Source organism: Pseudovirgaria hyperparasitica (genome assembly GCF_010093815.1).
Source record: "Pseudovirgaria hyperparasitica strain CBS 121739 unplaced genomic scaffold EJ05scaffold_3, whole genome shotgun sequence".
NCBI lineage: Eukaryota > Fungi > Ascomycota > Dothideomycetes > Acrospermales > Acrospermaceae > Pseudovirgaria > Pseudovirgaria hyperparasitica.
The window spans coordinates 1,565,178-1,580,749 of record NW_022985551.1 but is presented as its reverse complement, the minus strand read 5'-3'; the positions used below and the strand labels follow the sequence as shown (position 1 = coordinate 1,580,749).

Sequence of the window (15,572 nt, the reverse complement as noted above, 5' to 3'; positions counted from 1 at the left end):
AGACAAGACTGCTCAGATCAAGCTACTAGCCTACTCCTATCTCAAATAGGCATCATCATGTATCATGATTGTACGACATGCCGCAAACCACAAACCACAAACCCTAAACCCCTCATTCCACATACCCTCCCCCCAAAAAAAAACAAAAAAAAACAAAAAAGAACCACCTGTAATCACTGCACCATCCCCCTCCCAACAACCGGCCACACCTCCTCCACCAGCCCGTCCCGACAAGCATAAAAGACATCATGCAGATTGACCGTCGGATCGATATGACTCGGCACAAGCAGCACGCGCTCGCCCCACGCGAATCCGCCCTGTGGATCGCTGTCCGCGTCCCAGGTCAGTCCGCCGTGCTCGTCGCCGAGCGGCTCGTATGTCACGCCGGGACGCTGCCAGACGCGCGCGGGCCCGCTGTCGGTGGTGAGTGATTTCAGGCCGGCGTCTATTACTGCGCGGCGGCGGCGGGGGCGGGGACGGTTGGGGGGTTGTTTCTGTCCTGTTTCGGGGTGCTGGTCGTCGTTGTCGTCGACGTCGACGTCCCAGGGTCCGCTGATGACTGTGCTTAGGATCCATAGTGCGGGTTTGAATTTGCCGTTTTCTTCTTCCTTTTCCTTTTCCTTTTCCTCCTTTCCATCACCCTTTCCCTCCTCCTTTCCATCACCCTCATTCCCCTTTCCCCCCTTTCCATCCCCCTTTCCATCCCCCTCCTCCTCCGCATTCCACGCCCCTCCCCCCCAAACCACATCCAAATAATCCGCATCCATGCCCACAAAGCTCCCCGGCTGCACCTCCGTCACGCCCGTCACCCCATCCACGCCATCCACCCACTCCGCACAAACCCGCACCGTGCCCGTGCCCCCACACGACACCACGCCCACATCCACCCCTTCCCCCCTCAACAGCCGCGCCGTACCAGTAAGCAATGCCAGACTCTCCTCGCACGCGGCGCGCCGCGCAGATGCAGGGTGGATGTGCTGTGCGTGGCCTTCGTAGCCTTGGATGCCGCGGATGTGGAGGTGCGGGGTTTGCGTGAGGATGTGTTGCGCGAGGTGGAGGGTGGGGAGGCCGGGGGGTAGGCCGGTGCGGTGGGTGCCGGTGTTGATGTCGAGGAGGATGTCGAGGGTTAGAGGCGTGGATTGGGGGGAAGGGGAGGCGAGGGCGAGGGCGTGGTTCAGCGCGTCGGCGCCGGCGGGACAGTCTACCACGCAGCATATTCTTGCTTCCCCTTCTCCGTCTCCATCTCCCTCCTCTCCTTCCTCCTCTCCATCCTTCTGAGCCTGAGCCCGAGCCCGAGCCCGAGCCCGAGCCAGATTGATCCCCTCCACACGCCGCACAAGCTCCACCACCCTCGCAACCTTGACCTCGCCCACCACCTCGGTGGTAATCAACAGATCCGTCACACCCGCGTCGAGCATGACTTCTGCCTCCGAGACCTTGGCGACGCAGAACCCGCGGGCGCCGGCGCGGGTGAGTCTGTGGGCGATGTGTGGGGATTTGGTGGTTTTGAGGTGGGGGCGGACGGAGATTTTGTTTTTGGTGTTGGGGGATTGGGAGGCGGCGAGGAGGGAGAAGAGGGAGGTGATGTTTGATTCGAGGGCGGGGAGGGAGATTAGCATTGAGGGGGTGTCGAGGGAGGAGATTGGGTGGGGGAGGGGGAGTTGGGAGGGCATTTTTTGGGGTTGGTGGTGGTAGTGGTGGGTGATGTGATTGTCGTTGATGTCGACGTGATTGTGGTCGTGATTGTGGTCGTGATTGTGGTCGTGATTGTGGTCGTGATTGTGGTCGTGATTGTGGTCGTGATTGTGGTCGTGATTGTCGTGATTGTCGTCGTGATTGTCGTTGATGTCGTCGTTATAGCAGTGTCCTTTGCAACAATGTCGAAGTCAACGTCTGGATCCGCCTTGTATCTTACCCAGCAGAACGGTGATTATAATTTCGTGTGCTAAGAACCCCAAGGTAACGGCAGTATATCGTTTATAAGAGGCACAACAGAACGTCGTTGTAGACGATATATATAATATAATGCGGGGACGTTGCAGGTCAGAGGTCATGCTACATACCATGTTAGGTAGGTACGTCGAGCAGCCCCGGGACGCCCAATCCGGTAAGCCGCCGGGCGGGCGCGAGACAACACATCATAACATCGTCCCTTGCGCACACAGAAGATGGGCTCTTTCAAAACAGCAGCGAGGTCATGCCATGCCAGAAAGATCATACTAATAGCATAAATCTATAGTCTACTCATTGTCCCCGTGCCAGACTGCCGGCTAACGGGGGGAAGACCGCCCCTCGCGCAAAGACACCCGTCGCGGTGTTGAATCTGCGAGGCTCAGAGGCTGCGAGGCTGCGAGCTATATAAATATATATACCGACGTTTCGTCTTTTGCACTGCAGTTTGCAGTTTGCAGTCCACATGTCACATGACCATTAAAACCCAGTACCACCCGGTATCGCCAGTAAAAGGAAAAAAAAGGTAAAAACGTAAAAATCCGTCGCTTCGGCAGCCATCTACTCTCTCTCACTCTTGTTGACAACAACCTAGCCCACGCCAGGCTGGCCACAGCAAAAGCCAAAGAAACGTCACTTCTATGCTTCTTTCCACATCGAGGCGTCGTCTAACATATCAAACTCCTGACAAGATGCGCAAAAAAGGGGGGCGGGGTTTCGGAAGCAAGTAGGTACGGGCGGGTATTTTCTCTAAACGCAAAAGGTAGGTAGAATTCAAGACCGCTATACTATGCCTTGACGGCGTACTTGCGGCGGAACATGTCGTCGACCTCGGTGAGGTAGTAGGTCTCGGGCACGATGGTGTCGGCGTTGCCGGATGGGGAATAGCTGCTCTTGAGGTGAGCACGTTCTCGGAGGTTGCACATCTGGACGGGCAAAGGGTTAGCACGTGACACGCCGCAAATGGGTATACAATATAACTGCAAAACACTGCAAAACACTGCAAAACACTGCAAAACACTGCAAAACACTGCAAAACACTGCAAAACACTGCAAAACACTGCAAAACACTGCAAGACACTGCAAGAAAGACAAGCCCACTCACATCGTCATAGACCTGCGGCTCCACAACACGGCGCGCGTCGAGGCGCTTGTGCAGGTCAATCTTCTGCTGCATCGCGGCCACGTCGCCGTTGACCTTGAAGGAAAAGAGCGAGCTGGCCAGGCCGGAGCCGTAGCTGAACATGCCGATGCGCTTGCCGAGCAGATCGGCGCTGCTGACGTTTGCAATCAGGCTGACGAGGCCGCCGTAGACGCTGGCGGTGTACATGTTGCCGCACATGGTGGGGACGAGGGTGGCGGGCTGGACGCGCGCGGCGAAGCGCTTCTTGGTCAGGCCCATGAACGTCTTCTCGACCGTCTTGTCGGTGACGGAGGTCTTGTAGTCCATGTCGCGCAGCTCCTTGGGCACCTCGGCAAACAGCGGGTTCGAGGGGTCCTGGAGGTAGTCGTTGTAGAGCATGCGAGCGTACGACTTGGAGACGAGCTTGCAGGTCGGGGCGTGGAAGGCCATGTAGTCGAAGCGGTCGAGCGGGGTCTCGTGCTGTGCGGTCGGCGCGTGTCCGTTCGCACCGTTGGCCTGGCCGTTCGCCAGGCCCTTGAGCGTCTTTTCACGCCCGTTGTAGGCCTTGTAGCAGGCATCGACGGCCTCGGTGTAGCAGCGGATGGAGAACTGGCCGTCGACGACGGGGTACTCGCTGGTGAGGTCGGGCTTGTAAAAGTCGTAGGCATGCACAATGTAGCTGCCACGCAGACCCGGGTCGGCCACAATGGGGGCGTCTGGGCCGACGAGCATGGCGACACAGCCAGCGCCGCCGGTCGGGCGGGCATTGCCCTTCTTGTACAGCGCAATGTCGCCCGCAACGACAATGGCGTCACGGCCGTCCCAGGCGGACGACTCGACCCAGTTTATCGAGTTGAAGAGGGCGTTTGTGCCGCCGTAGCAGGCGTTGACGGTGTCGACGCCCTCGACGTTGGTGTTGCCGTGCGGCTCAAACAGCTGCATGAGCACCGACTTGACCGACTTTGACTTGTCCAGCAGCGTCTCGGTGCCGACCTCGAGGCGGCCGATGGACTTGGGGTCGATGCTGTACTTCTTGAGCAGCGAGGCGGTGGTGGTGAGGGCGAGGGAGTAGATGTCTGTAGTAGAAGAGGAGTGTCAGTGTCAGTGCCGCGTCGTTGCGGGGGACAAAGGTAGTAGGGAGTCGCACCTTCGCGGTCGTCGCAGAAGCTCATCTTGGTCTGGCCGAGACCAATGGTGTATTTGCCCTGAGAGACGCCATCGAACTTTTCGAGCTCGGCTTGGTCGACGCACTGCGGGCAGAAGTCAGGTCAGTTCGTGCTATTGTTGTTGTTGTGGTGGGGAAAACAGGACGCAGGGAGGGGCAGACAGACCTGCGAGGGAAAGTAGATTTCAATGGCCTTGATGCCAATGTTCTGCGGGCGGGCGGCCATGATGTGAGGGCGTTGGAAAGAGGACGTTGAGTGTTCTTGGGGGGTTGAGTTGAGGAGTGGGAGGTGGTGGAGTGAGGAGTGAAGAAGATTAGAGTGAAGGGGTGGTGGTGGTGGTAGTAGTGGAGGGAAAAGCAGTGTGCTAGGCGGGGAAAGGGTTGGCAGAGAGGAGTAATATGCAGAAATTGTAGCAGCAAGTGCCGTGTAGCAAAAGTTGCGGTCTGACAGCGGCGAATCCGATTGCAGTAAGTTCCGAGCTTGGGCAATTATTAGCAGCGGAGGCTTTTTGTATGTTGTGTGGATGTGTGGATGTGTGTATGTGTGTGTGAGTGTGTGTGTGTGTGTTTTGGTGCAGGGCGGGCGGCGGCAGTGATGCAGCAGCACAAATGATTTAAATATTTATTCTTAGCTGCTTCGGGCAACGAGGATGTCGGGAGTCGACGTCTGGACTCTCTCATTAATCCATTAATCCATTTCTTATCTTCTTCTCTATACAACATCCTCCTATTCATTTGTGCCCTGTGCCTGTGCCTCTTGCTGTCCCCCCTGTTTGACTCTTCCCCCTAGCAGCCCCTGGCGTGCGTGGCTGAACCACAATTCTCTTACCCGCTCTCTCTTACTCTCACTCTCACTGTGAATCCCGAAGTCGGGCATAGCTCCTTCAGTCGTCCCTCAACCAACCTATCCGACTCTCCAGCGTCCATCCCATCATTACTCCGTGATATCTGACATGTATGTACGCAGCTGCAATCAGTCCAAACCGCAAAGTCCAAGCAAAGCACGCTCTACCTACCCTCTCTGTCGGACAATCTTATCACCTCTCTCTCTCTTCCCAGGACAAATAATTGCCTCCCCCCAAAGAAAAAAAAAAGACTAGGCGAAGGTCGAATCAGGGACGCGAGCTAGCGCTGTGATTGGCTGCTTGTCATTCATCCCCCCGGCGGCTCTGCACCTTCCCGGCCCAGACAGAAATCCCCCCTTTGTGTTTGTGTTTGTGTTGTTGTTGCTGCTGTTGTTATTGTCGCGTGTGTGCTGGTTGCCCTTTCCGTCTTTGCTGTCTCGTGCTGCTGCTCCTTGGCGCTGTCCGCTTTGGGCGACTTCCCCAAGCGTCATCGTACGACTTTATGGTTCGATCTTGATTTATGCTTCATCCCATATCTGTCTATATCTATCCAATTCATCCATCCATCCATCCATCATCAAACTATCCGTCGATACATACGCTGCACAGCCCGCGTCATCGTCATCATCATCATCATCATCATCATCATCACTGTCATCAATCGCACCACCCCATTCGATGCCGCGCAAATCCCCGTCCGTCGCCCCGTCCCTCACAATGCGAGAAATACAACAATAGACAAGACTCAAAACGCAGGATTGCAGAATAGCCCGGAACTATGCCCCTGGCCCTGCACGCACGCATGCCCGCCCGGGAAGGATTTCGTTCGGGGATAGACTACAATCCCGGGCCTAATACTAATTACTACTAACTACAGTACTGACCTGCACCCCGTCTGGAAACGGAGGGTTAATTAGATAGCGCTTTGCGTGTGCACTACCTCACTACAGTGACTTTGCCGTTCGTTCCCTGGGCTGGTCTTGTGTTTAGAATAGAATAGAGGTAGGGTAGAGGTTGAACGGGTGTTTGGCGGACATGGGCTGTTCTGATGGTATGCCTTTGGTCGCTGTAATGGCTAGGTAGGTCGGTAGTGTACACTGGCAGGGGGAGAAGATAAGGGCTGTGATGGAGGAGGGTGTTGCCTGATGATTGCCTGATGTCTCAGGCACACAGGCTACTTTCTGGTCTAGCACACTGAGAGTCTGCGTTGATGGCCTGATTAACCAGGCATCCACGCACCCAGGCGACTGTCGTTCCATCCATCGATGTAATTAATTAGTATTATTAAAGGGTCTAATCATCTGCTTTGCTCAGCGCCTCAGGCAGAATTTGACTTGGGTTCCGACCTCAGGCAGCAACATCCATATGCCTGAGGTGCGATGCAGACTGCAGACCTACAGACACCTAGACAGTGTTGGTCTTACTATGTCGTCTGTCCATCTGCACTACCATGGGACAGCACAACACAAGACCGACGTGACTGCTGCAACTCGCCCAGACAGACGTAGACTTCCCAATCTATCAATTCATAACATTGAGATTCCACAAGAAATACACGCACAGAATGCTTGACTCGGCTGATATATACATATATCCATCTATCATACACATCCAACCACACCCACACAAGCCATCTCCCCATCAAACACACTACGTAAACACACCTTCCCCCCTAACCACCACAACAACAACTCTTCCCCTTCCCCTTCCCCACCCACTACACACTCACCCTACACACACCCCCTCCGCCCCCTCACCCGCCCCGCATCCCAATCATGCGTCTCCCGATACAGCGGCAAATGCCTCTCCATCAACGCCTTCTGCACCACCTTCCACCGCCCAATCGCCGACTCGCGACTCTGCATCGTTCGCCGCCGCGAGCTCACATGCACATTCGCCGCCAGCTCCCGCGTGCGCATCACATCCGCCACCCTGGCCGTGCCGTTCTGCGTCTTCGTGCTCTTCGTCGTCTGTGTCTGCGTGTTCTGCTGGCGCATGTGTGCGAAGAGCGCGCCCGCGGTTCGGACCTCGTGGATGATGGGGTCCGGGATGATGCGGCCGGTTTGCTGCATGATTTGTTTGATTGCCTGTTTGGGGGATTTAGGTTAGCTATGCTGTGCTGTGATGCTGTAGATGGGGAATTGGGTGTACACGAACACGAAACTTAACCCCCAAATCATCCAGCGCAACACCACGCCACGACCCATCCGTCGCCTTGAACACCCCCTCAAACACACCCGTCAACGCCCTATCACTCTGCGCCTTGCCCCTCGCACTGATAAACCTACACCCTTCGTCAGCCCACAGACCTCCTCCATGTCCCATCATCTCCTCACCTCCGAAACTCAACCGCCGGCTCACCCGCCCGCCGGACAGACTTTTCCGAGCCCATGTGCTCCATCCCGTCCCAGCGCGTTGCAACGACAGACTCGTCGTCGTCGTCGTCGGTTTTCCGGGGCGCGGAGTCGGGGTACTTTGCTGTCATTAGGTGGCGGCGGCCGTGGGGGAGGGTGGTGGTGGTGGTGCTGCAGCGGGTGCAGGCTGCGAGGGATGGAGGGAGTCGGGCGGTTGCTTGCTGGAGGGTGGATGGTGATGATGATGATGATGATGATGGTATAGACGCCAGGAGGCGTTGTGGTATTCGGGCCATGGTGGATGTGCTGTTGCTGTGTGGGTGATGGGAATGTGTTTTTTTTTTGCAGGGGCGCGATGGAAGGTTAGATGGGTTATGGTGAGTAACTGGGTTGCTGCGGACCTCCGAGGGTCCGTGCGATATTTGCCCACGTGATATCGTCCAACTCATGCTGGACGTGTGTGCATAATGTCCCACATACGACTGAACAAAGCTTGCGAAGCTGCATCATGATATAGACAGCGCTGCTACACTCGGCGAGCAAAACAACCAAAGAATAGCTCGCTAGCTCATGACATGACAATAACCCCCCTTTTTCAAGAAATGACCTCTACACAACAGCAAAGAAACCAATACGCCATGGAACTACACCACAGCAAAGAACTAATTGGGAGGGCGACACTCAAGTCCAAGCCTACATCCCACCGCCCATCCGCTCAATATTGCTCATCATCCTGCTCTTGCCGCTGCCGCTCGGCGCGCCAATCTTCCCAATCCTGCTCCCGCCCGGCGCCCGTAGCCCGGACGGCTTGCTGTTGACGCTCTTCCGGAAATCCTCCACCACCTGCGGCTGCTCCGCCTGCAGCGTCATCAGCTGTTCCGCCGCCGCCACGAGCTCGCCCTTCTCGATCCGCTCCTGCTCCAGCTCCTGCATCAGCCTCTTCTGCTCCTCGCGCATCGTGCGCATCTCCTCCGACACCCCCGCCAGCCGCGCCTTGTGCTCCTCAATCTCCGCCTTTTGACTGTCGATCCGCTTCATGTCTGCCGCGTGCTGCGCCGTGGGAAGGTCCGTCGGCAGCACCCCTGAGAACGTCGCGTCCTTGCCGACCTGGAGCTCGTCAATCTGCTTTTGCTGCTCGCTGAGCTTGCGTTGCAGTTCAGCAAGCTTCTTCTCCGATTTGGCCTCGTATGACTTCTTGAGCGCCGACACCTTCGTCTCGTGCTTCTTCTTGTAGACCATGTGGAGCTCGCGGCACAGCGTCTCGACCTTTTCGTCAATCTGCCTTTGCACTTCTTCAGCTGTGTAGCGCGGCGACGACGATGTCTCGTCTGCTGCCACAAACACGCTCGCGTCGACAAGCTTGGTCTCGGCCTCTAGGGTCTTTGCATGTGCATCAGACGCCTTGGCTTCAGCCTCGTCGGCACGTCGTTCGGCTGCCTCCACTTTCTGGAACAGCTCCTCGCGCTCCTTCTCGCTCTCCATAATCTCCTTCTTGATGCTGCGTAGTACGTTCTCGACCTCGTGCCCTTTCTTCTCCCACGTTGCCTTTTCGTTCTCTGCGTGCTCCCTCGCGCTTCGCTCCTCGCGTACACTCTCCTTTGCTTCACCCACACGCCTCTCTGCGTCGTTCAGTGCCTTGGTCAGACTTTCAATTGTCGCGTCCTTGCCACTTAGCGATGCTGTAAGCTGTGAGATCTGTGCAGTCAAGTTGGACTTGACAGACTCGAGCTCACGCACTGTAATCGTGGGCAGTGAGCGTGGAGTTGCGGGTGGGGGAAGTTCAAAGTCGAGCAAGTTTAGGATGTTCCGGTTGTTGCCCGAGGGTGTCGCGGGTGGTCTTGTGCTTTTACCCGGTGAGCGCTGCCCGTTGATGTAGTGCAGCAGATTCGACTCCGTTTGTGACTTGACAGGCGACATCTTGTTGGGCGACATTTGCGATCTTGCCGTCGAAAACTGTTGGATTTGCTCGGTAAAGTCCAACAAAAGGTTGGTCGTGTCTGACGCATCTATAACAAGGGACCTGTTACCACGCGGTGTCGGTGAGGGCGATCGGCCTTCTCCGTGTCGTCTCACGGTGCCAGGACTTCTTTGGGAGCCTGGTCGTGGAGTAGACAAACACTGCAAAACATGGGTTAGTGGAAAGCCTATATTGTGAGGATCTCTGCCCATACCTGATCGAACAATTGTTTCGTCGGGCTGCGTCTCATCTTCGAAAAAGCCGTCATGTCCACATTCGGGACCTCTGAAAATGTACTGAAGCAAGTATTGTCCATAGTCTCATCGTAGTCAATCTCGTCGGAGCCTAGGATGTCTGCTTGCATGTATTCCCAGTTTCGTGCAGCCACCGTCAGGCCTTCATTGTCGCGCAGCTGCTCAGCCGGTGGCGAAGCAGACCGCTTGACCGGTGATCGTCTTCTGGATACCGATCTTGACGGCGTTGGCTTCACAGGCGACTGTTCTTTCGCGAATGGGCGAGGCGTGGCTTGGACGGCTTCTGGTTCAGGAAGATTCTCGATCGGTTGCAGCACCTTCTTGGGCGACTGTCTGCTTGGTGTGATAGATTGCGAGACCACTCTTTGCGCAGTCTTCCTCTCGAGCAAATCGAGAGACTGCATAGTGTTCTCTTGATCGACGCACTCGACAAACGGCGAGCTGGGAGGGTCGTGCCAGGTCTCTTCTCCCGCCGGCGTTTCAGGGACTGTGGTATTTATGGCGGCCGAGGGCAGCGGCGACATTGGCTCGGCCATCTTGTATTATGTTGTAAGCGATAATGCGGAAATTCAATGTCGTTGTCGCAGTCGGTGAATTGTCGCAAATTGTCGCTGGTGGAGTGTAAACAAAACAATGGACAAGGCTATTCCGGATGCGTACTAGCTGCATGATGCGTCTCGGCGCCTAGTCACATGATATCATAAACTCCACATCATCTTCACTTTGGCAAACCTCTTGCGAGCTTGATATGCCTGACTGAGATATATCGACGGACCTGAATCACGCATCACCTTCGTAACCATCTGGCTGTCCCATGTGTGACACCCTCACTCCCTCAGACACCGTAGTCACAACAAGAACCTCGCTCTTGCGCAGCTGAATAGACCCCGTTTCTCGACATCGCACGACCGGAATGCGTTTCTTGCAGTCTTCGTGACATCACTTAGCAGACAAATCTCAAGGCCTTCATCTCACAAGCCCCGACCCATTGTGAAGCGTATGGCCCGGTCAATGTAGTCGACCGCTTGACGAACGATCTGCCGTGCTTCACTACGCAACAAAGCATCTTATAGGAACCACGGCAATCAAGAGCATATACCGGAGATCCCTGGTCACGAGAGCGACTTCGTATCCAAGCTCGATCGCTGGACCCTTTGACACTGCATATCATTTATGTTGTTCGCGTGGATCTGGTGAGCTCCCACTCGAGCCATACTTGGGCGTGCTGGCATGAGGACTGCTGATTGGCTCTTGGCCGCGAGACGTACCATTGTCCATCCCCAGACTCTGGTTCCTCAACACCACAGCTCTCGCTGCACATGGCATCTCAACCCCCGTTTACAGGCTCATCTCCATGATCATGACCCCACCACACGGCGAGAGGCTATTCCCTCGGCATCTTGATGCCCTGCATGACCGCTCATGCCGACCCATGGTTATGTGCTCCTTTTGATCGTCTGCGCCAAAGACCCTCTGACGCTATGCTATTGTTGTCCTCTGTCGTCAGGGCTCGTTTCCAAACTTTACCATCTGATAGGCTCCCGCCTTGAAGCTCGAGTCAATGGAGGGGTATCTGTGATTGAGGGGTGGGCATCTTCACTTAGACTGTGCGCCAGTGGAGTCCCAATGTTTAGAGCCCCCCCAATTGCTATGTTGATAGATATCAACTGTAGGCCCGTCCTGTGTTGCAATTCCTCAGGTTCAACTCCTCTCTTCCCTCTACTCGAGCGCCCCAAGTCTTCCATACAATCATGATTGGCGCTGCCATGGGTCTTCCTCAAGACCCTGTGCACGAGGTTGGGATTGTCATCTTTTTTCTTGCCGTCTTCCTCGTCATCACATTCATAGCTGCTTCCTGGCCCTCCAAGGACGGCAAGCCAAATCCATATTCGCTGCATGCGTACTTGAAGTTTGCGTACAACTGCTTTCTCAAGCCCCACACCGGGGACGGCACTGGTAACCAGCAAGATGCGTTGGAGAGCTTCTATTCGGCACAAGCCAGCATATATGATGCGACGCGTGCAAAGCTATTGACTGGTCGTGAGGACATGCTAGGCCTGGTTGCTGCCCAGTTGAAGCATAAGGTACACACCGGTCAATTCACACGCAAGCCCGTATGGGTTGATGTAAGAGCGTTCTCATTACCATGTTAAATCAATCAAACTTAACATATAATGTAGGTTGGTGGCGGGACAGGCTACAACATTGAAGCCATGTCCAAGGAAATCTCAATCCCCGAGTTTTTCGAGGCCGTATACATCGTCGATCTATCCCCCTCGCTCCTCGAAGTTGCGCGCAAGCGTTTCGAAAGGCTCGGCTGGAAGAATGTTCACGTCATATGCCAGGATGCTCGCCGATTTCGTCTTCATGAACACCTCAGCAGCGCTCAACAACAGAAAGAGGCCGCCGAGAAGGGTCACATTATACGGGATTTGGACGAAAAGGCCGATGCTGGCGGCGCTGAGCTGGTCACCATGAGCTTCTCGCTTTCCATGATCCCTGAATTTCACTCTGTAGTCGATTCGCTTTCGTCCCTTCTAGCGCCCAGCGGCATCATCGGTGTATGCGACTTCTACGTACAAAGCGCTATCGATTACCAGGGCCGTAATTATACCGGGGGCTTCATCGATCGCCACTGCATGTGGATCTCTCGCGTCTTCTGGAGAACTTGGTTCGAGGTAGATCGCGTCAACTTGGAGCCAGCTCGAAGAGTAAGCGTGGTGCATTATAGGAGCATTCAAGTGACTGACGAAGATAGGACTACCTGGAGTATCGGTTCGGCACCATCATCAGTGTGAATCAGCGAAATCGCTTCATGGGCGTTCGTATTCCGTATTACATATGGATTGGCTGCGCAAAAGAGAATGGAGCTTCAATCGAGAAGCTTGCCGAGCTCGACTGTGCTGCAACCGAGTCTCCTTTCCTGACTGCATTGGATCTCCAGGCAAAGAAGTCTCACAGCGCGAACGCGGTTGACGTGCATTCAAAGTCATACGAATGCGCGTTGGTCAACCTCGCCGCAAGTCTCCCTTTGCCTGCGGCGTGGTACCAGAATCATCACTGGAGAATCTACTTCGAGGATCAAGTCGCTAAAACAGTAATGTTCAACAACAGCTACATCTATGCTTTCACCTGGGAAGATAGTCGCGTTGATGCGCGGCTTCTCAAGGTCAAGTCTGACGATGTCATCCTCGCTTTAACCAGCGCGGGTGACAACATCCTCTCCTTCGCCCTCGAAAGCCCCCGCCGTATACACGCAGTCGACCTCAACCCTGCACAGAATCATTTGCTCGAGCTCAAGGTCGCCGCTTTTACCGCGCTCGGCTATGCCGACGTCTGGAAGATGTTTGGCGAGGGTCGACACGACGAGTTCCGCAACCTTCTCGTCACCAAGCTCTCCCCTCACATGTCCTCACTCGCCTTCCAGTTCTGGCTGACCTACGGCCCCGAAACGTTCAACAAGAAAGGCCTCTATCTGACTGGCGGCTCCGGACACGCCCTCCGCCTCGTCGGCCGTCTCTTCCGTACCCTACGCCTCTCCGGCGAAGTCGACAAGCTCTGCTCCGCCCAGACGCTCAACGAGCAGCGCGAGATCTGGAACCACAGCCTCAAGCACGTGGTCTTCTCCCGCATCCTGGCGTGGACGGTCGTCGGCAACGAGAAATGGCTCTGGAAGGCCCTCGGCGTGCCGCCCAACCAACGCAACATGATTGAGCACGACTACCTCAAACAAGCCGACATCCACACCACCACCAACAAATCCGGCCACGCCATCTGGGAATACATCGTCAACACCCTCGAGCCCGTCGTCAACACCACCCTCCTGAGCGAGGATAACCACTACTACTACCTCTGTCTTAAAGGCCGCTACAGCCGCCGCTCCCACCCAGAGTACCTCACGCCGCGCGCCCACATCAAGCTGAACAAGCCCGACGCCTTCGACGGCCTACGCATCCACACCGATGAGATCAACGAGGTCATCGCCCGCATCAGCCCCGGCACCCTCACCATCGCCGTCGTCATGGACTCCATGGACTGGTTCGACCCCGCCGGCCCGGAAGCCGCAACCCAGATCCGCGCCCTGAACCGCGTCCTGAAGAATAAAGGCCGTGTCATGCTCCGTAGCTCTGGGCTCTCGCCCTGGTATATCGAGACGTTTGAGGAGTTGGGCTTCAGGTGTGATCGCGTCGGCATGCGCATGCCGGGCACGTGTATTGATCGGTGAGTCCTGCTCTTGAGTTTTGTGAAAGTGTATCTTGCTAATGCGTTGTGATAGTGTGAATATGTATGCGTCGACGTGGATCTGTACGAAGGTCAGCGGTCTTGAGGGGCAGCGGAAGGGCGCTGTGCCGCCTGGGTATAGCACGCTGGAGCAGCTTAAGATTTAGAGCATGGCTGGGCTTGATGCCAGGGGCATAGAGGAGGTCTGATGCATAGAAATGTAGAGTGCGCCTTGCTTGGCTAGAGTAGAGTAGAGTAGAGACACCGTGATACCAATGAAAAAACGTTTTATTGCTGTTTTGAGGTGACTTTTGGAGACCGAAGGCATTATCACGATGTACTGATGCAATCAATGCAAGAGCCGGCTATGACAGTGTACAGGTTCTCCAATATCTACGATAGGAGACCACCAACATACTAGTATAAGAACGCCGATCCAGGTTTACTGCAAAGGAAAAATTGTCGACATTGATTTGCTTTGTACATACATACATTGATAGTTGCTCTGCTGTCGTCCCAGGCACCCATCAAATCGAACCCCTCACCCTCCCCCCTTTTATTGGCGAACACTCACGACGCACCACTCTTAAGACGCTCTTCCTCCAGCTCCCGCTCCGCTTGGCGATAATACTTGGCCGTATCCACGCCATGCTATTCCGACTCGTCAGCAAGATCCCTTTATACAACAGCCGGTTGACCCTTGGAATTAAGATTACATACGTATGGGTGGTTAACAAAGTTGAACCACGGAACCAGATACAGACCAACGGCCGAATACCGCGAGTTCCTGGCCATGGTGCCCTGATTGTGCGGACTGAGCGAGCTCACGCCGTACAGCGGCTCGCCGCGCTTGACCTTGTCGACCATCTCCCGCATGTCCATGTCGATCTCGCGGCGGTTTTCGATCGCGCCGTAGAAGCGGTCTGTGTGTCGTTATGATTCCTGCGTTAGCTACTACTGAGGCCGTCGGGTGGTCGGTAAAAGGGGGAGGGGGGGTTTCACGTACAGCTTGATTGTTGGTACGCGAGTAGGAAGCCGGACCCAAGCCCGCCCCAGAACGAGAGCCGGAGTATGCGTGCGAAGTTGCGCTTGCCGACGTTCATGGGGTTTATGCGTTCTTGCAGGAGGATGAGGGCGGTGGGGAGAGCGGTCATGCCGGCGGCCATGGCGTAGTCTGCGCCGCGCATGTAGCGTAGTACGCGGGAGAAGTGTCTATTCTGTCTGTTAGCGAAGCTATCCAGTATGTCTGAGGGCGCTGAGTCGAGGGTGTACGTACGGGTCACAGTCAATGAGCTGCGGGTGTTTGTTAGCTTTCTTTCTGTGCTGGATATTCCCTCCGGTCTGAGGTTTGTGCAGCACGTACCGGGTAGGGCGCATCGATCTTCTTGGAGAGCGTCGTCGTCCGACGCTCAATCTCAATCTGCTCCTCCGGCGTGTTAATTGGGTTGAGAGCGACCATGATGGGCGGGCAATATTGTCTGGAAGTATAGAGACGAGGTGAGAGGTGAGGTTGATATGAAGGCGGGCCCGCATGAATGACTAAGCACCATCCCCCGTCGGAGCTTCAATCAAAGTTAAGCTACTGGAAATAATCCCCCAAAGGCGCGTCGCGATTTGCTCTCACGTAGCGCACGCAAAGCACGATAATGACTCCAGCATAACAGGCCCCGGACAGGTTTCCCATATCCGACTGTACGATACCT

At 55.4% G+C, this 15,572-nt stretch overlaps 6 protein-coding genes across 6 annotated transcripts; 1 reads left to right on the top strand and 5 right to left on the bottom strand.

The window, feature by feature from the left end:
- Nucleotides 1-173: 173 nt before the first annotated feature.
- EJ05DRAFT_536033 (uncharacterized protein) lies at nucleotides 174-2,031 on the bottom strand (the record flags this gene model as incomplete). Its single annotated transcript, XM_033749285.1, has 1 exon — nucleotides 174-2,031. The coding sequence occupies exon 1, from the start codon at nucleotides 1,671-1,673 to the stop codon at nucleotides 174-176; it is 1,500 nt and encodes a 499-aa protein (XP_033603667.1). The 5' UTR covers nucleotides 1,674-2,031.
- Nucleotides 2,032-2,578: 547 nt separating this feature from the next.
- On the bottom strand, nucleotides 2,579-4,597 carry EJ05DRAFT_256729 (hydroxymethylglutaryl-CoA synthase). Its single transcript, XM_033740218.1, has 4 exons — nucleotides 4,405-4,597; nucleotides 4,221-4,323; nucleotides 3,056-4,149; nucleotides 2,579-2,876 (listed from the first exon to the last, which is right to left on the bottom strand). Exons 1-4 carry the CDS (start codon nucleotides 4,462-4,464, stop codon nucleotides 2,739-2,741), a joined length of 1,395 nt encoding a protein of 464 aa, XP_033603666.1. The 5' UTR covers nucleotides 4,465-4,597; the 3' UTR covers nucleotides 2,579-2,738.
- Nucleotides 4,598-6,813: 2,216 nt separating this feature from the next.
- Nucleotides 6,814-7,802, bottom strand: EJ05DRAFT_508400 (uncharacterized protein; the record flags this gene model as incomplete). Its single annotated transcript, XM_033748007.1, has 3 exons — nucleotides 7,420-7,802; nucleotides 7,241-7,367; nucleotides 6,814-7,170 (listed from the first exon to the last, which is right to left on the bottom strand). The coding sequence occupies exons 1-3, from the start codon at nucleotides 7,731-7,733 to the stop codon at nucleotides 6,814-6,816; spliced, it is 798 nt and encodes a 265-aa protein (XP_033603665.1). The 5' UTR covers nucleotides 7,734-7,802.
- Nucleotides 7,803-7,907: 105 nt separating this feature from the next.
- EJ05DRAFT_473754 (uncharacterized protein) lies at nucleotides 7,908-10,269 on the bottom strand. Its single transcript, XM_033743459.1, has 2 exons — nucleotides 9,609-10,269; nucleotides 7,908-9,555 (listed from the first exon to the last, which is right to left on the bottom strand). Exons 1-2 carry the CDS (start codon nucleotides 10,182-10,184, stop codon nucleotides 8,131-8,133), a joined length of 2,001 nt encoding a protein of 666 aa, XP_033603664.1. The 5' UTR covers nucleotides 10,185-10,269; the 3' UTR covers nucleotides 7,908-8,130.
- An 840-nt stretch (nucleotides 10,270-11,109) lies between these two features.
- On the top strand, nucleotides 11,110-14,167 carry EJ05DRAFT_256699 (betaine lipid synthase). Its single transcript, XM_033740217.1, has 5 exons — nucleotides 11,110-11,774; nucleotides 11,829-12,359; nucleotides 12,407-13,354; nucleotides 13,406-13,869; nucleotides 13,925-14,167. The coding sequence occupies exons 1-5, from the start codon at nucleotides 11,400-11,402 to the stop codon at nucleotides 14,034-14,036; spliced, it is 2,430 nt and encodes an 809-aa protein (XP_033603663.1). The 5' UTR covers nucleotides 11,110-11,399; the 3' UTR covers nucleotides 14,037-14,167.
- EJ05DRAFT_449484 (NADH-ubiquinone oxidoreductase 21 kDa subunit) lies at nucleotides 14,151-15,336 on the bottom strand. The gene is made up of 5 exons (XM_033742334.1): nucleotides 15,233-15,336; nucleotides 15,146-15,162; nucleotides 14,876-15,081; nucleotides 14,590-14,792; nucleotides 14,151-14,520 (listed from the first exon to the last, which is right to left on the bottom strand). The coding sequence occupies exons 1-5, from the start codon at nucleotides 15,326-15,328 to the stop codon at nucleotides 14,440-14,442; spliced, it is 603 nt and encodes a 200-aa protein (XP_033603662.1). The 5' UTR covers nucleotides 15,329-15,336; the 3' UTR covers nucleotides 14,151-14,439.
- Nucleotides 15,337-15,572: the final 236 nt, after the last annotated feature.